This window comes from Amblyraja radiata, chromosome 32 (assembly GCF_010909765.2).
Source record: "Amblyraja radiata isolate CabotCenter1 chromosome 32, sAmbRad1.1.pri, whole genome shotgun sequence".
NCBI lineage: Eukaryota > Metazoa > Chordata > Chondrichthyes > Rajiformes > Rajidae > Amblyraja > Amblyraja radiata.
Window position 1 is genome coordinate 28,993,859 of NC_045987.1, and position 24,201 is coordinate 29,018,059.

At 46.1% G+C, this 24,201-nt stretch overlaps 1 protein-coding gene across 4 annotated transcripts in view; it reads right to left on the reverse strand.

The window, feature by feature from the left end:
• The window catches only part of whrn (whirlin), a 190,508-nt gene that overhangs the window by 68,379 nt on the left and 97,928 nt on the right, over positions 1–24,201 (reverse strand). For all 4 annotated transcript variants that reach the window (XM_033049267.1, XM_033049269.1, XM_033049268.1 and 1 more), the window contains one exon: positions 271–467. In XM_033049267.1, the coding sequence (XP_032905158.1) occupies positions 271–467 (197 nt within the window). The remainder of the gene's footprint in view (positions 1–270; positions 468–24,201) is intronic.

Genomic DNA, 24,201 nt, shown 5'->3' on the forward strand with positions numbered 1-24,201 from the left:
CTTAAGATGCATGAAGGCAGATAAATGTCCAGGGCCTGATCAGGTTAAGAATTGACTGAACCGGCACTTGTTATGCTCTTCACTGTAAATGTGCACTCAAGCACAGGATTGTGGATGCAACCATAAATATAAAGATTACCGTAACTGTAAACCATAGCTTTCACCAAAGAGCAACCCCAGTGTACTGCCTTACCTGCAGCTTTGATTTATTTCTGACAATAAACCCATTAATTCTATGGATGAACAGAATGAAAGGGAGCTGTGACTTACTCTGTTCCGGTAGTCTCAATCATTTCAGGGCCACTTATCCAATTGGTCTCATCCACCACAGTACGGGCATGGGGCAATCTCCCAACATCTTTTATCGTCAGCATGAGGTGGCGAGAAGATGTCAACATTTTTACAGCTTCGTCGTGGGGAATATTGAGAAAACTCCTTCCATTCACTTCTATAATCTGGTCTCCAACCTAATGAAGCAAAGAAAGTTTCATGGTGACTTGGACTAATACGACAATGACTGCTGGAATTAACCACAAAACACCATTTTAAGGCAGTTATAGTGTGTTCCTCTACCCTTCAGGTTGGCAGCGACTTCAGTTTAGTTTAGTTTAGATTAGTTTATTATTGTCACTTGTACCGAGGTACAAGTGAAAAGCTTTTTGTGGCGTGCTATCCAGTCAACAAAAAGACTACACATGATTACAGTCAAGTCTTCCGCAGTGCACAAATGCAAGCAAAGGGTGCAACATCTAGTGCAATACTAGACTAAGTGGGACCCGTTGGGTCCCATGTTCACATGGGAGGGCTGGTCCCCCAACACAATATTCCACCTCTCCACCAATTCCAATATTGGGGTTCTGGAGCGCTAGTATGGGTGCCGTGGGCTGAAGGGACAGGTTTCGAGGGCTAGTATGGACATTGTGGGCCAAATGGATTCTTGGGGTAGCAGCTCAGTCACTCAAGCCTGATGTGCTGGTAGCTCACTCACAGCTGGTGGGCTGGTAGTTGACTCACGGCTATTCCTTGAAATTCCATTTCAAGCAGGGTGCAAGGCCACCAAATTCATGTGCAATTTCTTACCACTTCAAGCAGGGTGCAAGGCCATCAAATTCAAATGCAGTTTCATTACCATTTCAAGCAGGGTGAAACCACCATAAAACCACACAAAACACCACATAAACACCACACTCACAGTTCAGTAGACATTCAGTGTGTTCAGTTGATTCACAGCTCAGGCAGTCGTGACCTCTCCCTCTCCCTCCACCATCTTGCAGAGACTGAGCCACACCCTCACTTCCGAGTTTTATAATCCCTCCCCCCTCCCACCGGAAGAGGCGTGGCCTTCATGGCATGATTGACAGGAGAGAGTCAAGTCAAGTCAAGTCGCATTTATTTATATAGCACATTTAAAAAAACAACTCTCGTTGGCCAAAGTGCTTTACATTTGTTATAAGAGAGATCATCAACATTTTTTAAACACTAATAACACTTTTATTTTTCATTGATGGGAAGAATCCTCTGCACCTGATAAGCGGAGGGGGACTGAGTAAGATGGCCAAAAATCACAGCCGTAAGTGGTAGCGTTTTATCTAAAATCAATATACAGTGCAAACAGAAAGTTGTCAAGTTTAGACTTTTGATCATTTGCCATTTCAAACCAACCACCACCAACCATTTGCTGTACTTTATTTCAAACCAACCACCACCAACCATTTGCTGTGCTTTATTTCAAACCAACCACCACCAACCATTTGCTGTGCTTTATTTCAAACCAACCACCACCAACCATTCGTGGTGCTTTATTTCAAACCAACCACCACCAACCATTTGCTGTGCTTTATTGCAAACCAACCACCAACGATTTGCTGTGCTTTTTCAAACCACCCACATTTTCATTTTCAAACCACATTAAGGGCACTCAAGGTCAGTAAAACCACACTCACAGTTTAGTAGACATGTGTTCAGTGTTATTCACAGCTCAGACTGAGAGACGAGACCCTCTCGCAGTGACTGACTGAGGCACTCATCACTTCTGGGTTTTATAGTCCCTCCGGAAGGGGCGTGGCCTTCAGGAGAGAGAATCTCAACATGTTTTAAACACTAATAACTCTTTTATTTTTCATCGCTGGGAAAAATCCTCTTGTCCTGCACAGCGGAGGCGGACTATATGAGTAAGATGGCCAAAAATCACAGCCAAAAGTGGCAGCGTTTTTCTCGAAAATTAATATACAGAACAACAGGAAGTGGTCAAGATCAGACTTTTAGTAATATAGATGTCCAACAAAGTCCATTAAAGATAGTTCAAATGTGTAGGATGGAACTGCATATGCTGGTTTACATCGAAGATAGACAAAAAATGCCTAGTAGCTTAGTAGCTCTGGCAGACCGGAGAGGGGAATGGGTGACATTTCTGTACCCATTCTAATGTAGAACCATTCTACATTTGCTTATCACCATCTACTTTGATCTGTCGTTTTCACACCTTACCCTTCCATATCTCCATACTCCCTCTCCCCAACGCTCAGTCTGAAGAGGGTCTCGATCCATTCCTTCTTTCCAGAGATTCTGCCTGTCCTGTTGAGTTACTCCTGCATTTTGTATCTATTAAAGATAGTTCCAAGGTCTCCAATGAAGTAAATGGGAGGTCTACCACCCATGGGAGATGGGGGAGAGAGCATGATTCAATTGGCTGACACGCTGGGAAGAAAGTGTCCCTGAATCTGGAGGTGTACCGTTCGGAACGGTAACTCCCGCACATGCTCACCGGCATCTTAACGAGCATGCGCGGCAACATCCCTACCGGCCAGGAACATCGCTGGTATTTGTGTGCGCGGTAGATTGGAAACACATTTCAATCGGAGGATGGTGACACGGGACTTGCGCTGGAATCGGCCGAGACACAATCTGAAAGGCTGCAGCCATCTTGTAAGTTACCATGATGTATAAAGTTGGAAGTTAATTAGAAAACTACTGTCACCTTACTTACTTCATTGTGGTTATTGTTCCGGGCAATAAATAACAATTGGCAATACATGAGGTATCAAAGGTATTTTATTGGTCACATTCACATACACCGAGGTGTAATGAAGTGAAATGCTTTTTGCCGTTTTGCAGCACACAAAAAAAGAATACAGACATAACACCAATGAGAGTCTTAAACACAAAGAACATCCCCCCACAATGGCTCCCACCATGAGGGAAGGCACAAAGTCCAGTCCCCAACCCCAGTTCACCCATAGTCAGGCCTATTGAGGCCTCCACAGTTGCTTCTACGGAGGCCCGATGTTCCTGGCCGTTATCGCCGGGTGGTGGTGTACCGGCATCGGGAGAGTCCTCACAGCGGCATGGGAACCCTGGAACGGCTCCTCCGTACTGGAGGCCGCGGCTTCCGAAGCCGACAAGGCCGCGACGGTTGGAGCTCCACCACTGGCGATCTCATCTAGAGATCCCAGGCTCCCGATGTTAAGTTCAGCGCTGCCGCCCGCAGCTGGTCGCTCCACAGTCCCGCAGCTCTGCGATGTTTTACCCGGCGGTCTCAGCTCACCGGAGCTCCAGTGCGGCGACCCAGGCAAGGCATCACCCGCTCCACGATAGCGCTCCAGCGCTGTGCCGCCGCCGAAGCCGAGGTTCTGGGCGGTCCGCGACAGGAAACGCCGCTCCAGGCCCGCTGGTAGGCCGCGAGGACGGGTCGAAGCTGCAGCCCGGAGAAAAGCTGCCTCTCCGACCAGGTAGGGACCCTGAAAGGCAGTTTCCCCCCCCCCACCCCCCACACAAAAAAGTCTAGACTTCCAAACAAAACACTTTAACTAACTAAAAATAAAAATAAAACGGTGAAAAGACAGACAACTGCTGGCGCTGCATTTTCAAACTTCTGTACCTCTTCCCTGAATGGAGATGGAAGAAGGGCGAGTGACAGGGGAAGCCTGGTCCGTGAATATGCTGGCAGTCTTGCCGAGGCAGCGTGAAGTGTAGGTGCAGTCCGTGGAAGGGACGTTGGTTTGCATGATGGTCTGTGCTATGTTCACAACCAGAGTACAGGAAAGATTGAGTACCTCGTGTGTTGATGTCGAGATAACAACCTTTCTTTCAATGTCAGCAACACAAAGGAGAGAGTGTTCGATTTCAAGAAGCAAAGCGGTACACATCCCATCACACAGCGCAGACCATCACACAAACCAACCTCCCTTCTATTGACTCAATTTACACCTTACACTGCCTCAGCAAGGCCAGCAGCATAATCGAGGACGAGTCCCACCCTGCCTTCTCCCTCTTCTCCTCTCTCCCATTGGGCAAAAGGTATAGAAGTGTGAAAACACCACCAGAATCAGGGATGGTGTCTTTCTAGCTGTCATCCTACCACAACTAGAAAGCAGTCCTGGACTACTATCTACCTCATCGGTGATCCTCAGACTATCTTTAATCAGATTTTATTAGCTTTACCTTGCACAAACGTTATTCCCTTATCGTGTATCTATACACAGTAAATAGTTCAATTGTAATAATGTATTGTCTTTCCGCTGACTGGTTAGCACACAACAAAAGCTTTTCATTGTACCACGGTACACGTGACAATAAACTAAACTGAACTGAACGTAACTCTCTGCAATTTCTTGCGATCTTGGATGGAGCAGTTTTCAAACCATGCTGCAATGCATCCCAATAAGATACATTCTGTGGCATATCCGTAGAAGTTGGTGTGGATTGTTGGGGACATGCTGACTTCCTAAGCCTTCTCAGGAAGTAGAGGCATTTGTATGCTTTCTTCGCCATTGGTTCGATGCGGCTGGTCCAGGACAAATTGCTGGTGATATTTATTCCTAAGCACTTGAACCTTTTGACCATCTTTGCTTCGGCGCCATCAATGTTTACCAGGGTGTGTTTACTACTTCACTTCCTGAAGTCAATCACAATCTCCTTTGTCTTTCTGACATTGATGGAGAAGTTGTAGTTTTGGCACCAGGTTGCATAGAAACATAGAAAATAGGTGCAGGAGGAGGCCATTTGGCCCTTCAAGCCAGCACCGCCATTCATTGTGATCATGGCTGATCGTCCCCTATCAATAACCCGTGCCTGCCTTCTCCCCATATCCCTTGACTCCACTAGCCCCTAGAGCTCTATCTAACTCTCTCTTAAATCCATCCAGTGACTTGGCCTCCACTGCCCTCTGTGGCAGGGAATTCCATAAATTCACAACTCTCTGGGTGAAAAAGTTTTTTCTCACCTAAGTCTTAAATGGCCTCCCCTTTATTCTAAGCCTGTGGCCCCTGGTTCTGGACTCGCCCAACATTGGGAACATTTTTCCTGTATCTAGCTTGACCAGTCCTTCAATAATGTTATATGTTTCTATAAGATTTCCCCTCATCCTTCTAAACTCCAGTGAATACAAGCCTAGTCTTTTCAATCTTTCCTCATATGACAGTCCCGCATCCCAGGGATCAATCTCGTGAACCTACGCTGCACTGCTTTAATCACAAGGATGTCCTTCCTCAAATTAGGAGACCAAAACTGTACACACTACTCCAGATGTGGTCTCACCAGAGCCCTATACAACTGCAGAAGAACCTCTTTACTCCTATACTGAAATCCTCTTGTTATGAAGGCCAACATTCCATTAGCTTTCTTCACTGCTTGCTGTACTTCCACGCCAACTTTCAGTGACTGGTGTACAAGGACACCCAGGTATCTCTGTACCTCCCCCTTACCTAACCTAACCCCATTGAGATAATAATCTGCCCCCTTGTTTTTGCCGCCAAAGTGGATAACCTTACATTTAACTATATTATACTGCATCTACCACGCATCTTCCCACTCACTCAACCTGTCCAGGTCACCCTGCAACCCCCTAACATCCTCTTCACAGTTCATACTGCCACCCAGCTTTGTGTCATCTGCAAACTTGCTAGTGTTGCTCCTAATTCCTTCTTCCAAATCATTGATATATATGGTAAACAGTTGCGGCCCCAACACCGAGCCTTGCGACACTCCATTCGCCACTGCCTGCCATTCTGAAAAGCAGGGCTCGAAATTAGCGGTTGCCCGGGTGCCACTGACCACTTAAAGTGCCGCCAGGCAACCTAAATGCCGAGTCATTTTGCCCGGCTTGGCAACTTGGTTTATACCAAAGATATAAAGTGGGAAAGATACTAAGTGTGGCGTGACGGAAGGTCGGAGCGAATGACAGGCCCCGCACAGCAGCAGCGGCGGCTCCATCTCCTCCTCCTCCCGCACCCCGCCCGGCCTGATAACGCTATAGGATCTTTGCTGTTAGCGGCCGCTGCTGCCACTCCGCCAACGGCGCTTTCAAAACCCTTGGAGGGAAGTGTCGGTCAGAGGCGGAAGTAGAGGGGGGGGGGGGGCTGAGGATAGAGCCCGGTGATTGGAGGAGGGAGACGTGCCAAAACACTCTCGGCAGCCCTGCACCACAGCCAGGACCGATCCTGAGCTCCGGCGCTACAATCGCTGCCGAACCGCCACTGGACCATCCCCGTCTCCACCCGAGAGCCTCCCCACGCCCGCGAGTGGACAGAGGCGTCGGGAGTCAGACGGGATCGGTGCCCACAGGCGCACAGCCAGCGCAGAGAAGCAGCACTAAACATAGCTCAACTCTGCCTGTCCCTGTCTGGATTGAGACAGGGCTGTAGGCGAGACAGGCACAGTTGAGCTGCATTTAGCGCTGGATTGAGCTGAAATTACCGTTCTCAGGGCCCCCGAAGCCTCGCGCGTGGGTGTCAGTGTGCGCATGCGCGCGCGGCCGCCAAGATATTCTGTCCCCCGGTCCCCTCCATATTTTGATAGTGATTTGAGCGATGATGCTGGTGTTGTCCGAGGAGCGCTGACCTTCCTTCCCACCACTTCTGCCCCTACCTCCCTCTCTCTCTCTCTCTCTCTCTCTCTCTCTCTCTCTCTCTCTCTTGTACGACCCCCTCTACTCCCCTTATCCTGAGACCCCTCCTCTCCATCCCGCACTGATCCCCATTCCTGCCTCTATTCAGTCCTCACTGACATCCACTGTGCTCCCCTCCTCATCAACCCCCCCCCCATCTATTCATCCTGCACTGATCTCCCTATCCACCTCGCATTGATTCTTCTGCCACTACCCATCCATCCGGCACTGCTCCACCCCTTCATCCTGCACTGCTCCCCCCATCCATCCTGCACAGATCCCCCCCATTCAACCCACTGTCATCCCCCGCACTCTCCCCTCACAATTTTACCTACTCCAACCAACACACACTAATTCCCCAGCCTCAATCCATCCACTCCACACCGATTGCCTTCTCAGTATCAGTACTGTAGTTATTTAATAGAAACATAGAAACATAAAACATAGGTGCAGGAGTAGGCCATTCGGCCCTTCGAGCCTGCACCGCCATTCGATATGATCATGGCTGATCATCCAACTCAATATCCCATCCCTGCCTTCTCTCCATATCCCCTGATCCCTTTAGCCACAAGAGCCACATCTAACTCCCTCTTAAATATAGCCAATGAACTGGCCTCAACTACCTTCTGTGGCAGAGATTTCCACAGATTCACCACTCTTTGTGTAAAAAATGATTTTCTCATCTCGGTCCTAAAAGACTTCCCTCTTATCCCTAAACTGTGACCCCTAGTTCTGGACTTCCCCAACATCGGGAATAATCTTCCTGCATCTAGCCTGTCCAACCCCTTAAGAATTTTGTAAGTTTCTATAAGATCCGCTATCAATCTTCTAAATTCTAGCGTGTACAAGCCGAGTCTATCCAGTCTTTCTTCATATGAAAGTCCTGCCATCCCAGGAATCAGTCTGGTGAACCTTCTCTGTACTCCCTCTATGGCAAGAATGTCTTTCCTCAGATTAGGAGACCAAAACTGTACGCAATACTCCAGGTGTGGTCTCACCAAGACCCTGTACAACTGCAGTAGAACCTCCCTGCTCTTTTACTCAAATCCTTTTGCTATGAATGCTAACATACCATTTGCTTTCTTCACTGCCTGCTGCACCTGCATTCCTACTTTCAATGACTGGTGTACCATGACACCCAGGTCTCGTTGCATCTCCCCTTTTCCTAATCGGCCACCGTTCAGATAATCGTCTACTTTCCTGTTTTTGCCACCAAAGTGGATAACCTCACATTTATCCACATTATACTGCATCTGCCATGCATTTGCCCACTCACCCAACCTATCCAAGTCACCTTGAAGCCTCCTAGCATCCTCCTCACAGCTAGCACTGCCCCCCAGCTTCATGTCATCCGCAAACTTGGAGATGTTGCATTCAATTCCCTCATCCAGATCATTAATATATATTGTAAATAGCTGGGGTCCCAGCACTGAGCCTTGCAGTACCCCACTAGTCACTGCCTGCCTTTCTGAAAAGGACCCGTTTACTCCTACTCTAATGAGCAACATTCACAACGATATGTTGGATTTATCCAAGTTTTACTTCTACAGTCAGCCATATAAATCACAAATTTGGTCAGAAGATATTTCAGTTGAAATTTTAACGTTAATTCTGAAGTGCGAATGATGGAAACAGCGTTTATCAACAATATTTTTTAAATTGTTGCTTACAAACTGGGTATCTTCATTGCTGTTCACAACACATACATCTAATCTGAATGTCCGGTAATGTGGCGGCTTGACACCTTTAAATATATTACCAAAAGAACATTTGTAGCATTTATGTCCTTTGGCCATCTCTTGTTAGTTAGTGTAATGTTTAACATGTCAGGTGGGTATAGTCAGTTTTGTCAGCTATTATCATAAAATGCCTTTAGAAAATTCCTTGCAACCTGTATATTTTGTTGTGGATAAATTATGTGGGAAGCGAGAGTGTTTCTGTACCAATATCAATAACGACCCATGCTATGGCCATGTCATGATAATTTTCGGTCCTTCACAGAAAACATGCTTGCATCAATCTGTAGTGTGCATGGTTAAGCATATATGTTATCAAGGTACAGGATTTATTGACACAAGTTGATCATACGCTGAATAATCCAACCACATTTTTGTTTGGAAGTGGAAAGAAATAATAAAAATTGCATTAATTGCAATGAGTTGAGATACTATATTATAATTTTGCTGCATGTCATTGTGGTATATGTCATGTCTTAATTGGTGAATACGTTTAGTTTGTGACTTTATTTGAAGCAGAAATAATATGTGAATGCTTCATTGACCATAATTCTGACTGGTAACTACGAACTTCGTCTGAGCACATTAACACACGTGTCATGCAAGTCGTCTTAAATGGTGTCAAGTTGGGAAAAGGGGACGTACAACGAGATCTGGGGGTCCTTGTTCATCAGTCACTGAAAGTAAGCATGCACTTACAGCAGGCAGTGAAGAAAGCTAATGGCATGTTGGCCTTCATAACAAGAGGAATTGAGTACAGGAGCAAAGAGGTCCTTCTGCAGTTGTACAGGGCTCTAGTGAGACCACATCTGGAGTATTGTGTGCAATTTTGGTTTCCAAATTTGAGGAAGGACATTCTTGCAATTGAGGGAATGCAGCGTACGATCACGAGGTTAATTCCCAGGGTGGCGGGACTGTCTTATGTTGATAGAATGGAACGGCTGGGCTTGTATACTCTGGAATTTAGGATGAGAGGGGATCTTATTGAAACATATAAGATTATTAAGGGATTGGACACGCTAGACGCGGGAAACATGTTCCCCGATGTTGGGGGAGTCCAGAACCAGGGGCCACAGTTTAAGAATAAGGGGCAGGCCATTTAGAATGGAGATGAGGAAAACCTTTTTCACCCAGAGAGTTGTGAATATGTGGAATTCTCTGCCTCAGAAGGCAGTGGAGGCCAATTCTCTGGATGCTTTCAAGAGAGAGTTAGATACAGCTCTTAAAGATAGCAGAGTCAAGGTATATCGTGAGAAGGCAGGAACGCGGTACTGATTGTGGATGATCAGCCATGATCACAGTGAATGGAGGTACTGGCTCGAAGGGCCAAATGGCCTACTCTTGCACCTATTGTCTAAATCTTCTCTGTGCCCTTTCCAGCTTGACAACATCTTTCCCATAACATGGTGCCCAGACCTGAACACAATACTCGAAATGCGGCCTCACCAACGTCTTCTATAACTGCAACATCCCAACTTCTATGACTGATGAAGGCAAATGTGCCAAAAGGCTTTTTTGACCACACGATCCACCTGCAACTCCACCTTCAAGGAACCATGCACCTGCCCTCCGAGATCCCTCTGCTCTACAACATCCCCAGAGGCCTACAACATCCCCAGAGGCCTGTGCATATGAAGTAAATCTTCATATCAAACCATCCAAGCAGACAAATTGTGGTGCATAGATTTCACGTCGTGGCCCAAGATGTCCGAGCGTAAATAGTTGAAACATGGCCTGGGACAGCAATTCAAATGCACAGGAACGAAAGAGGTTGAAGAGAGTGGTGGACAATGCCGGTCTATCATGAGCACAGCCCTCCACTCCATTGAAAGCATTTCCATGAGGAGCTACCTCAAGAAAGTGGCATCTATTATCAAGGATCCCCACCATCTGAGGCATGTCTTCTTCTACTGCTACCATTGAGCAGGTATAGAAGCCTGAAGTCCCATGCCACCAGGTTCAGAGGGACATGGGCCAAACGTAGACATGTGGGACAAGTGAAGATGGGGTATTTAAGAAGGAACTGCAGATGCTGGAAAATCGAAGGTAGACAAAAGTGTTGGAGAAACTCAGCGGGTGCAACAGCATCTATGGAGCGAAGGAAATAGGCAACGTTTCGGGCCGAAACCCTTCTTGATCGTCATGGGCAAGTTCAAACAAAGGGCCTGTAAAATTTAAACTGAAGGATAATCAATATTTTAAATATATACAGATATGTGACTTTATGAAGAAATATACACATAGATTTCAAACTATATTTTTAGACCCTTTAGAAGAAGCAATGAATATTAAGGCTGATTCACAAAACTAATATCATACTTTTATAATAATATATTAAATAGAGAATTACCCTCAACAGAAGCACTAAGAGAAGATTGGGAACATGAGCTAATGATAAAGATCTCGAAGGACAGATGGGAAAAGTATCTGATGAACACACATAATTGTTCCATTAATGCAAGACATAATTTAATTCAATTCAAATTATTACATAGACTATATTATTCAAAAACGAGGTTGAATAAATTTTACCCAAACGTGTCTCCCAGATGCGATAAATGTTTGTTTCAAAACGCTAATACAGGTATAATACATTCATTTGTAGGATGTACAAAGTTGAATAAATTTTGGGGCGATATATTTGATATATTTACAAAGCTTTTCAAGTCAAGAATAGAACCTAAAACGGAATGGATTATATTTGGAATAATAGTAGAAGATATCAATTTAAATAAAGACCAAAACTTTTTTTAAATTATGGGTTAATAATTGGAAAGAAATTGATACTTAAATTTTGGAAAAATACAGTTATACCAACTGTTAAAATGTGGATTAGGAATATGATGGACATAGCACGCCTTGAAGAAATGAGACTCCGACTAATAAATAAATATGACCAATTCTTAAGGAGTTGGTCTCCTTTCATCGACTTTTTGGAATCATGTGATGCAGCGGTACCGTAAAGATTGCTGATTTCAGTTCATGCCGTGGATAGATCTACATCTCCGAATAAAGATTTGAAAATTTCTCTTTTAAAGGGCCTTCTCTCCTATTTCTACTTACCACTTTTTCTTTTTTTATATACACACTTCACGTTTTTCTATTCTCTACCATCTATTTTTCCTCTTTTTCCCCTTTCCATTGTTTTCTTTTTCTTGTCTTGCTTACTTCCTTTTCAAAACATAAAACTAGAGGTTGTACATAGAATGGATTACGGTATGACATAATTGGCACCTAAAATTAGGTTCCACTGTATTGTTTTGTACTGTATTAACTTCTAATAAAATAAACAAAAAAAAAACACAAAAAAAAAGGGCCTGTTTCCGTGATGCATGACTCTATAACTCCATATGACTCCATAACAGTTACAACTCATAGGATCTTGAATTGACCTACACGACCTTAATCATACGTCAGCAATGCAACACTGCTATGAACTAGTTGTCTAATCGTATTCTGCACTAATATATTTTATTTTTTGCAGACTTTTGTTTTTTACTGTCTGGTAGAATATATGTTTATGTTATATATCTATATTACTAAAAGTCTGATCTTGACCACTTCCTGTTGTTCTGTATATTGATTTTAGAAAAAACGTTGCCACTTACGGTTGTGAGTAAGATGACCAAAAATCAGAGTCTCCCTCCGCTGTGCAGGACAAGAGGATTTTTCCCATTAATGAAAAATAAAAGAGTTATTAGTGTTTAAAAAATGTTGAGATTCTCTCTCCTGAAGGCCACGCCCCTTCCGGAGGGACTATAAAACCCGGAAGTGTTGAGTGCCTCAGTCAGTCTCTGCAAGATGGGGGAGAGAGAGGGTCACGTCTCTCAGTCTGAGCTGTGAATAACACTGAACACATGTCTACTAAACTGTGAGTGGTTTTACTGACCTGTCAGTGCCCTGAATGTGGTTTGAAAATATAATTTGGAAATGCTAAAGCTGTGTTGCGTTTGGTTTGGAATTGCTAAAGCTGTATTGCCTTTGGTTTGGAAATGCTAAAGCTGTGTTGCCTTTGGTTTGGAAATGCTAAAGCTGTTTGCCTTTTGTTTGAAAATGCTAAAGCTGTGTTGGCTAATTAAAGTTGCCTTGCCTAATTAAAGTTGCCTTGCCTAATTAAAGTTGCCTTGCCTAATTAAAGTTACCTTGCCTTCTATATAATTAAAAGTCTAATTTGACCACTTCCTGTTTGCGCTTTATATTGATTTTAGAAAAAAACGCTAGAACGTATGGCTGTGATTTTTGGCCATCTTACTCGTTCAGGTGCCGAGGATATTTCCCATCGATGAAAAATAAAATAGTTATTAGTGTTTAAAAAATGTTGAGATTCTCTCTCCTGTCAATCACGCCATGAAGGCCACAGCCCTTCTGGTGGGAGGGACTATAAAACCCAGAAGTGTGAGCGTGGCTCAGTCTCTGCAAGATGGAGGAGGGAGAGGTCACGACTCGCTGTCTTTAGTGGCCTTGCACCCTGCTTGAAATCGTATGAAACTGCACTTGAATTTGGTGGCCTTGCACCCTGCTTGAAGTGGTAAGAAACTGCACTTGAATTTGGTGTCCTTGCACCCTGCTTGAAATGGAATTTCAAGGAATAGCCGTGAGTCAACTGCCAGCCCACCAGCCGTGAGTGAGTGAGCTGCCAGCACAACAGGCTTGAGTGACTGAGCCGTCAGCCCAATAATCCATTCGGCCCACAATGAACATACTAGTCTTCTGGAAACCAGACCCTTCAGCACCCCCCCCCCCCCCCCCCCCCCCCAACTGGCCACCAATATTGGAATTGGTGGAGAGGTGGAATATTGCATTGAGGGACCAGCCCTCCTGTGTGATGCTGGGACCCAACGGGTCCAACTTAGTCTAGTAGTTTATATTTCTGTGTGCTCTCTGACTCAATGTGCCTGTGATGTTGCTGCAAGCAAGATTTTCATTGTACCTGTACCTCACCGTACCTGTGCTTATGACAATAAGCATGATTTGACCTTCTAACCAACACCAGCACTGTGTCAGCTTTCAGTGCACAATGGCTCTTTGCAGGACTTGGTGCAGACTTGAGGCAAATGCCAACAATATGCATTTCATACTCTGACATCACTGCATGGTGACCTTATCTTTGTTTGTATTTTAGATAAGATGCAATACATAATGTAAGCGGTCGTTTGGGCAAATGCAATAAATTCCTAAAACCTTTAACTAAGAAGCTTTCAAATTTATTAACAGAGTCTGAACGGACTTAACACTGCAGTGTACAATGTTTGCCACCAGGAAGAATTCTCCATTCACTATCAAATTTAATGCACATTTCACAATCAATTCCTTGCTGTGGAAGTAATAACTTCAGGGCTAAACAGGGCTCTGGGGTGTGTTTAGAGCAGAGGGATCTCAGAGTGCAGGTACATATTATTTCAAAGTGGCATCTCAGGTAGATAGGGTGGTCAAGAAGGCTTTCAGCACATTGGCCTTAATCAGTCAGAGTACTGAGAGTAGAAGTTGGAAGGTCATGTCACAGTTGTACAAGATTTTAGTGATGCCGCATTTTGAGTATTGTGTTCAGTTTTGATCATCCTGTTGTATGAAATATGCTGTTGAGCTGGTAACGGTGCAGAGAAGATTTACGAGGATCTTGCTAGGACTTGAGGGCCTGAGCTATAGGGAGAAGTTGGGCAGGCTAGGACTTTATTCCTTGGAGTGCAGGAGGATGAAGGGTGATATTATGTATAAGATCATGAGGGGAATAGATAGGCTAAAAGCACAAAGGCTTTTACGCAGCATAGGGGAATCATGAACCACCCGACGTAGGTTTAAGGTGAGAGGGGAAACATAGAAACATAGAAAATAGGTGCAGGAGTAGGCCATTCGGCCCTTCGAGCCTGCACCGCCATTCCATATGATCATGTCTGATCATCCAACTCAGTATCCTGTACCTGCCTTCTCTCCATACCCCCTGATCCCTTTAGCCACAAGGGCCACATCTAACTCCCTCTTAAATATAGCCAATGAACTGGCCTCAACTACCTTCTGCGGGAGAGAATTCCAGAGATTCACCACTCTCTGTGTGAAAAAAGTTTTCCTCATCTCGGTCCTAAAAGATTTCCCCCTTATCCTTAAACTGTGACCCCTTGTTCTGGACTTCCCCAACATCGGGAACAATCTTCCTGCATCTAGCCTGTCCAACCCCTTAATAATTTTGTAAGTTTCTATAAGATCCCCCCTCAATCTTCTAAATTCTAGCGAGTACAAACCGAGTCTATCCAGTCTTTCTTCATGTGAAAGTCCTGACATCCCAGGAATCAGTCTAGTGAACCTTCTCTGTACTCCCTCTATGGCAAGAATGTCTATCCTCAGATTAGGAGACCAAAACTGTACGCAATACTCCACGTGTGGTCTCACCAAGACCCTGTACAACTGCAGTAGAACCTCCCTGCTCCTATACTCAAATCCTTTTGCTATGAATGCTAACATACCATTCGCCTTCTTCACTGCCTGCTGCACCTGCATGCCTACTTTTAATGACTGGTGTACCATGACACCCAGGTCTCGTTGCATCTCCCCCTTTCCTAACGGCCACCATTCAGATAATAATCTACTTTCCTGTTTTTGCCACCAAAGTGGATAACCTCACATTTATCCACATTATACTGCATCTGCCATGCATTAGCCCACTCACCCAGCTTATCCAATTCACTTTGCAGCCTCCTAGCATCCTCCTCACAGCTAACACTGCCCCCCAGCTTCGTGTCATCCGCAAACTTGGAGATGTTGCATTCAATTCCCTCGTCCAAATAATTAATATATATCGTAAGTAGCTGGGGTCCCAGAACTGAGCCTTGCGGTACTCCACTAGTCATTGCCTGCCATTGTGAAAAGGTCCCGTTTACTCCTACTCTTTGCTTCCTGTCTGCCAGCCAGTTCTCTATCCACATCAATACTGAACTCCCAATACCCCCCAATAGATTTGATAGGAACTTGGGGGGCAACTTTTTCATACAGATGGATGTGCGTGTATGGAAGGAGCTTCCAGAGAAAGCAATTGAGGCAGGTACTTTAGTAAAACTTAAGACAATTCGACAGGTACATAGGTAGGTACAGTTCAGAAGGATATGGGCCAAACGTGAGCATGTGAGATTAGTGTAGATGAGGCAACTTGGTCGGCACGGTCAAGTTCGACTGAAGGACCTATTTCAGTGCTATATGACTACGACTCAAACTGCTCTTGCATATTAGCATTCTCCACAATGATCTACTGTGCTTCTTGTCGATGAAAACAGATGCAAAGTACTTGCATAGTACATCGCCTACATCCCCTGACTCCAAGCCCAAATTCTCTTCTTCATCCAAGATAAAGCAGACAGACTCTTTTAACCAGAGCAATTTGGGCACAGGGCCAGCCTTCACGCAGGAACAAAATAAAGGTTAACACTGAAAATGAAAGGGGAAAAAACATGAAATGTTAAATCTACTGCATGCACTTCTGGTGACTCCTGTTTGGAACCGGAACTGACGCATAGTTCGGTTTCCTTTGGTGGTATGTCCACATTCCAGCGTCAGCTGTGATGGACAAAATCCTATCTTTCTATCGGATCCAGATCAATCCTCTGAAACACAGCTAGTCCATGACCAGTTTAAATACACAGCATTTGATAGCCAGCAGTTTTAATTGGGAAGTTCGACATGCCCCCAACAACTCTCACCAACTACTGCATATGCACGGTAGAAAGCATTTTATCGGAATGCATCACAGCATAGTTTGGGAACAGCTCCATCCAAGACTGCAAGAAATTGCAGAGAATTGTGGATGCAGCCCAAACAATCACACAACCCAACCTCTCTTCAATTGAAGCTGGAAACAAAAATCTGAAATAACTCAGCGGGTCAGACATCTCTGGAGATAAGGAATAGTTGACGTTTCGGGTCAAGATCCTTCTTCAGACTTAAGTGCTGTCTGACTCCAGCTTTTCGTCTCTATCTCCGTTTTAAACCAGCTTCTGCAGTTCCTACACCCATCCATTGACCATTTATACCACTGCCTCAGCAAAGCCACCAGCTTAATCAAGGTGGAGAAACTCAGCGGGTCAGGCAGCATCTATGGAGAGAAGGAATAGGCGACGTTTCGGGTTGAGACCCTTCTTCAGAAAGATGTCGGGGGGGGGGGAGGGGGTGGGAAAAAGGAAGAGGTGGAGACTGTAGGCTTTGTGGGAGAGCTGGGAAGGGGGAGAGGAAGGAGGGAGAAAGCAAGGGCAATCGAAAATTGGAGAAGTCAATGTTCATACCGCTGGGGTGTAAACTACCTACGCGAAATATGAGGTGCTGTTCCTCCAACTTGCACTGGGCCTCACTCTGGCAATGGAGGAGGCCCAGGACAGAATGTTCAGATTGGGAATGGGAGGGGGTGTTGAAGTGCTGAGCAACCGGGAGATCAGGGTGGTTAATACAAACTGAGCGGAGGTGTTGGGCGAAGCGATCGCCGAGCCTGCGCTTGGTCTCACCGGTGTAGAGAAGTTGGCACCTGGAACAGCGGATGCAGTAGATGAGGTTGGAGGAGGTGCAGGTGAACCTCTGCCTCACCTGGAAAGACTAATTGGATCCTAGGATGGAGTTGAAGGGGGAGGTAAAGTGACAAGTGGAGCATTTCCTGCAGTTGCAGGGGAAAGTACCTGGGGAGGGGGTGGTTTGGGTAGGAAGGGAAGTATTGACCAGAGAGTTACGGAGGGAACGGTCTCTGCAGAAAGCAGAAAAGGGAGATGTGGCCAGTGGTAGAATCCCGAAAATGTTGGAGGATTATGTGTTGTATGCGAAGGCTGATGGGGTGGAAGGTGAGGACAAGGGAGACTCTGTCCTTGTTACGAGTGGGGTGTGAGAGCGGAGCCGCGGGATATAGAGGAGACCCTGGTGAGAGCCTCAACTACAATAGAAGAGGGGAACCCCCGTTCCCTAAAGAATAAGGACATCTCCGATGCCCTGGTATGGAACACCTCATCCTGGATGCAGATGCGGCGTAGACGGAGGAATTGGGAGTAGGCGTTAGAGTCTTTACACGAAGCAGGGTGGGAAGAAGTGTAGTCAAGGATGAGTTGCACCCTGGCCAGACCCTCTTCTCCCCTCTCCCAATCCAGCAAAAGATATAGAACTGTAAAAAAGCACACTTCCAGATTCATGGACAGATTTTCCCCAGCTGTTATCTGACAACTGAATCATCCTCCAATAACTTGAGAACAGTTGTGAACTACTATCTACCTCATTGGAGACTGTCAGACTATCTTTGATTGGGCTTTACCTTGTACTAAACATTATTCATGTTATTCCCTTTACATTGATACACTGTGGATGGTTCGGTTGTAATCATGTATTGTCTTTCTGCTGACTGGTTAGCACAGGGCTGCCAACTCTCTCGCTTTGAGCGTGACACTCACGCATTTCAGCCAATTCTCACGCCCTCACGCCCTCACGCTGAAGACAGAATTCTCACGCTGTCTTCAGTCCCTGCACAGCAAAGATCCCCTAGCGGAGCTATAGGATCTTTGTTGCACAGTTTGTCTCTTTGCGCCGCATGACAGCGATCTGCACGGATTGGGGAAGTGCGTTGGTCCCGGGCAGCGGGTGTCAGCGCTTTTGTGCGCCGTCTGCAAGCGCTGCGCTTCCGGCTGCCGCGGCAACCTCGCTCCCTCCCTCCTTCCTGCCCTTCAACTCACACAGCAGCGCCAACACCGCCAATCCACGCTACACCGTGCCCGCCGGACTCCCCATTGGGCGGCCGGGGAAAGAGAGGGAGGGGAGAAAGAGAGAGAGAGAGAAAGAAAAAAAGGGAGGGAGGGATGGAGGCAAACAGACTGGGGGAGGGAATGTAGTAAGGGATTGAAGGAAGAATAGGAGAAAGGGGAGAAAGAGGAAGCATAAGGAAAAAGAGGGAGGGGGAGGAAAGAGGGAGGGATGGGGGGAGGAAAGAGGGAGGAGGGAGGAAAGAGGGAGGGGGAGGATGGAGGGGGGGAAGGAAAGGTGTGTGTGTGTCTGTTTCCCTGTGTGTGTCTCCTTGTGTGTGTGTGTGTGCCTCCCTGTGTGTGTCTCCGTGTGTGTGTGCGTGTCTCTGTGTGTCTCCCTGTGTGTGTGTGTGCGTCTCCCCGTGTGTGTGTGTGTGTATCCCTGTGTGTGTGTGTGTGTGTGTGTCCCTGTGTGTGTGTCTGTGTCTCCCTGTGTGTGTGTGTGTCTCCCCGTGTGTGTGTCTGTCTGTCTCCCTGTGTGTGTGTGTGTGTCTGTCTCCCTGTGTGTGTGTGTGTGTGTGTGTGTCTGTCTGTCTCCCTGTGTGTGTGTGTGTGTGTGTGTGTCTGTCGCCCTGTGTGTGTGTGTCTGTCTCCCTGTGTGTGTGTGTCTGTCTCCCTGTGTGTGTGTGTGTGTGTCTGTCTCCCTGTGTGTGTGTGTGTCTTCCTTTGTGTATGTGTCTCCCTGTGAGCCTGTTGTCACATCCTGGCCTTAGACAGGGCTGCCAACTCTCACGCTTTGAGCGTGAGAGTCACGCATTTCAGCCAATTCTCACGCTGATGACAGAATTCTCTATCTGTCTTCAGTCCCTGCACAGTTTGTCTTTTTGCGCCATATCACAACGATCTGTGCAGTCTGGGGAAGCGCGTCAGTTGGCGGCTGTTAGTGTCGTTGCATCTCTTCTCTTCTCTTCTTTCTTGGTTGGATGTACAGCCGCCGACAACATGAAGCAGCCGGAGATAAACTAACCAGGTGAATCAGTTGTAAAACATGGGGAGGACCACAATGAGGCCAAACATCTAGGACAGGGTTCGGCAACCTACGGCACACGGGCTGAATCCGGCCTGCAACCCGAAAAACCACGTTTTTTTCAATTCGTTTTCGCAGGGTCGGGGCAGGCGAGCCGACCTGAGAACTGCAGCCAGTCCCTGGGACGCGAGCTGATCTGGGAATGACAGCCAGTCCCTGGGCACGCAGAATGCCAACTTGATCATTATAGACAAATAGGGCCAGCCACGTACATGTTGTATAACTCTGACTCTATGAAGATCTGAATGTGCTTAGAATGACCATTTAAGCAAAATTGCCCCCACTTTCCCCATTTTGATTCTTGAGATTAATATCCCTTTACTCTGTTAACAGCGTTAAAGTACTTATGAGGTCGAGTCAGGAAAGGGAACGTTATTTATTTTTAGTTTGCTTTAATTTGTTAGTTGATTGTTTGTTGAGTGCCATCATTTCTGAAATGGTCTTAAAATAACTTAACTGTTATAAAGCAGTAATAAGTGATTTTTGTCCAAACAATTGGAACTTGCATAAAATGTTTGCATTATTAGCAGGACTGCCAACTCTCACGCATTGAGTGTGAGACTTACGCATTTCACAAAATTCTCATGCTCTCACGCTGATCACAAAATTTCTCACGCTCAAATATCTGCGGGTGCTGAAAGTTCAAAATAAAGCAAATTTTTGTTAGAGGTGAGTAAAAACCATGAGGGGAATATCAGGTGAATGCATAGTCTTTATCCCAGGATATGTGATTCAAGCACTAGAGGGGATTGGTTTAAAGCAGGGCTATCAAACTACCACCACCAACCCCCCTCCCCCTTCCTCCCTGAGGCACCCACCCTCACCTCCGGCGGCTCTATGTCCGTCGACCGCTCTGTCCACACCCCATGGAGTTTTAACCCTGGCCCGGAGCCAGGAGCGGACCGGGTGAGTGCCGCTATGGGACGGGGAACACCCCCTCCCACACCTTCCCCCCCTCGGTCGCTACACTCCCTCACAATTTCTCACTCTCAACTCTCACTCAATGTTGGCAGCCCTGTTAGCACATAACTAACGATTTTAAACCGTACGTTGGTACATGTGACAATAAATTAAACTCAACTCACTACTGACACAGGGCAATCTTTGGCAGTAAATGTGATGGTTTGAACAAATCTTAAGTGAAGTCAGCTGAAATGTTGTTTGGTGTTTTAAATTCCACTTTATATTTCCCCTCCTCCTTGACACAGCCTGTGTTGCTGGAGCAGCAGAGCAAGGGCCTCTAGCCAGCAGGTTTGAACAAGAAGCAACTTCCTTATCTGTTGGTCATAGCAACTAACAAGACAAGTTTGCACCCTGGATCCTGTACAGGTCAGTTAGCAGGCACCTGGTCTTCTCTTTCACAAATAGTTTGTTAACATTAGACAGACTGCAGGAAGAGCGTTGCCCAGCCTTTGGTCGAGCATGGAGGTAAATTATTCAGAGAGCTGAGATACCAGTCCTTGTGTGCTGTTACACCAGTACTCTGTAATGAAGTTCCACATCAGGCACAGCACAACCCACTTGTTACCTCGCTTTTGACACCACACCACATTGACTATCTGGTTCACAGTGACTGTTTAAAGGATTCATTCAGGACAGGTTTGTCCAAGGTATCTGAGAAAGTACAATGGATAAGACAGTACAACATAGGATCAGGCCCTTCGGCCCATGTTTGTGCTGAACATGATGCCAAGTTACACTAACCTCATCTGCCTAAACATCCCTCTAGATATCCCTCTATTCCCTGCACCTTCATGTGCCTATCCAAAAGCCTCTTAAACACCACTATCGTATCTGCCTCCATCATCAATAGCAATGCGTTCCAGGCCCCTCCCAATCTCTGTATAAAGAACTTACCCCGCACGTCTCCATAAAACTTTCACCCTCTCACCTTATGCCCTCTAGTGTTAGACATTTCCACCCTGGGAAATGCTTTCTGATTGGCTCATGATTTTATATACATCTATCAGGTCTCCCCTCAACCTCTGACGATACACAGAAAACAATCCCAGTCTATCCAACCTCTTGCTCTAGGTGAAAGTCTCTAATCCAGGCAGTATTCTGGTAAACCTCCTCTGCACCCTCAACAGAGCCTCTACATCTTTCCTGTAAAAGTGCAACGAGAATTGAATGCAGCGTAGACTCGATGTGGGGGGGGGGTTGCGGGCACTCTCTCTCTCTCTCTCCCTCTCACTCAATGGCAGTGCGCAGCAATCTCCTCCCCCCGTGGCGACCACGTTCACGGAAGGCCTGATTTTCCTGATTTTCAATTGTCTGACAATAATCTTAGTGTCTGTAATAAGGTAAAATATCTGGGGCATTTTATTACAGAACAAATGACAGATGATGAGGATATTTATAGGCAACGACGTATGCTGTATGTACAGGCGAATATTATCTTGCGTAAGTTTGGTGCGTGTAGAGATGTGGTGAAGATGTCACTGTTTGGAGCATATTGCACACCACTCTATACTGCGCACCTGTGGTCGAACTACAGAAAGACAAGTTTGCAGAGACTAAAGGTGGCCTATAATGATGCAATGAGAACACTGCTAAGGAAACCTAGATGGTGTGATGCTAGTAACATGTTTGTGGCTGCAGGAGTCAGTACTTTAGAAGCAATCCTAAGTAATCATATGTCTAAATTCATTTGCAGAATAAATGACTAAAAATGTAATTATTGTGGCCTTGTCAAACATAAGGTTTAGCACTACATGTTACGAATCCCAGTTGGAGACAATGGTGTCGCTGTCTCGTTGGAGGAATTGCTCATTCTTTTTTATTCTGGATTTTAATTCATGTATTGTTTTTTTTTAATATATAATTGATGATGCTTTTATAAGTGATATACTAAGATTTTATATGTATTTTATGTTTTTAATATGCAATGTATTTTTAGGTAATGTTGTCCCATGTCTGGACCTTGAGTCCGAAATAAAGTTTATTATTATTATTAATTCACATGTTTAATCAATATTGTTTTATTATTAATGCTTAATGTTTTATGTGTCATTCTTAACTGTCACTGTATGTCATTTGTCACTTGCAGGCGGAGCACCAAGGCAAATTTCTTGTATGTGACTACTTAGCCAATAAACTTATTCATTCATTCATTCATTCATTCATTCATTCATTCATTCATTCATTCATTCATTGATTCATTGTTACCGTTGGCAACGTCCCATTGTGATGTCATTGTGGCAGGCAGCAGGCAGCTTGAGAGCCCATTGTGATTGGTGAACTCTGAAAGGCATTGTGACATCATCACTCGAAGCTCTCTGAAAAAGCGGTTTTGGCTTTTGTGGAAACTTTAAATCATGAATAAGTTTTGAAACAGCATGATATAGTGGGGGGTTGGGGATGGGAGGGGCGGGGGCATAGACTCAACGTGGGGAGGAGGGGCGGTAGTGGGCGGTGGCGTGGGGGTTGGGGGTAGTGGGAGGGGGTGTGGGGGGGGGGGCGGGAGGGGGGAAGGGGTGTGGGTTGTTGAGGGGGCGGTGCGGGTGGTGGGAGAGGACGGAGGGAGTATAGGGCGGGCAGCGTGGCCAACGTGTGCGGGGCTTGCGGTCTCTCACTCTCTCTCTCTCTCCCTCTCTCTCTCGCAGTGTGCAACAGTCTCCTCCCCCCGCGGCAACCAGCATTCACGGAAGGCGTCCAGCGTCCCCATGAAAGGCTCTCTGTGAGAAGCTGCGGTTACCGTTGGCAATGTCCCATTGTGATGTTATTTGTAAATGAGATCCATTGTGATTGGACGTCTGTAAGATGGCATTGTGACATCATCAATGGAAGGTGTTGCAAGAGTCTCCGACCTCCACTAGGGGCGCCGCTTTGATGGCAGCCTCTGCCTACAGTCTCTGTTTTTCTATCTTTTAAACATTTTTAGTCTGTTTTAAAAGTATGTTTTGGAGCTTTCTTTGGTTTTTCTATGTGGGGAAGGGGGGTAGGGTAAGGGGGAAACCGTTTCCCAGTCACTTCCTGGCGAGGATGTGACTATTCTCCGAGTCGCGTCCTCGCCCCCCTCCTCGCGGCCTACCAACTGGATTGGCGCGGCCTTTCCTGCCGGGGGCCAGCCAAAGCTTCAGCGGCGGCGCAGCACTGGATTCACCACGGAACGGGCGATGCCTTACCTGGATCGCCGTTTGAAGCTCCGGAGTGTTGGGCCTGCTGCTTCAACATTGCGGAGCTGTGGTTTGTAGAGCTTCCAGCGCGGGCGGCGCTGACTTCAACATCGCGGACTCCTGGGACCTTTTGCCGAGGGCCGCCAACGTAAATCTCCGCCCAGCGCAGCCTGTGGACTTTAGGAGCCGCGGACTCCGGTAGGAAGTGGCCGATTTGGATGTCCAAGCCGCTGAGGTTGCTCTCCCGTTCCGATGTCGGAGTTCCATCATCTCCGGAGTTATTAGTATTTAAAAAATGTCGAGATTCTCTCTCCTGATGGCCACGCCCCTTCTGGAGGGACTATAAAACCCGGCAGTGTTGAGTCAGTCTCTGCAAGATGGGGGAGCGAGAGGGCCACGTCTCTCTGAGCTTTGAATAACACTGAACACATGTCTACTATACTGTGAGTGTGGTTTTACTGACTTTGAGTGCCTTTAATGTGGTTTGAAAATGAAAATGTGGTTGGTTTGAAAAAGCACAGCAAATGGTGGTTGGTTTGAATCAAAGCACTGCAAATGGTGGTTGGTGGTGGTTGGTTTGAAACAAAGCTCAGCAAGCTGAGTGTGGCCAGTATGGTGGGTCTCTGATGATGCTAGCTGCCTTTTTGATGCAGTTACTCTTGTAGATCCCTTTGATGGTGGGGAGGCC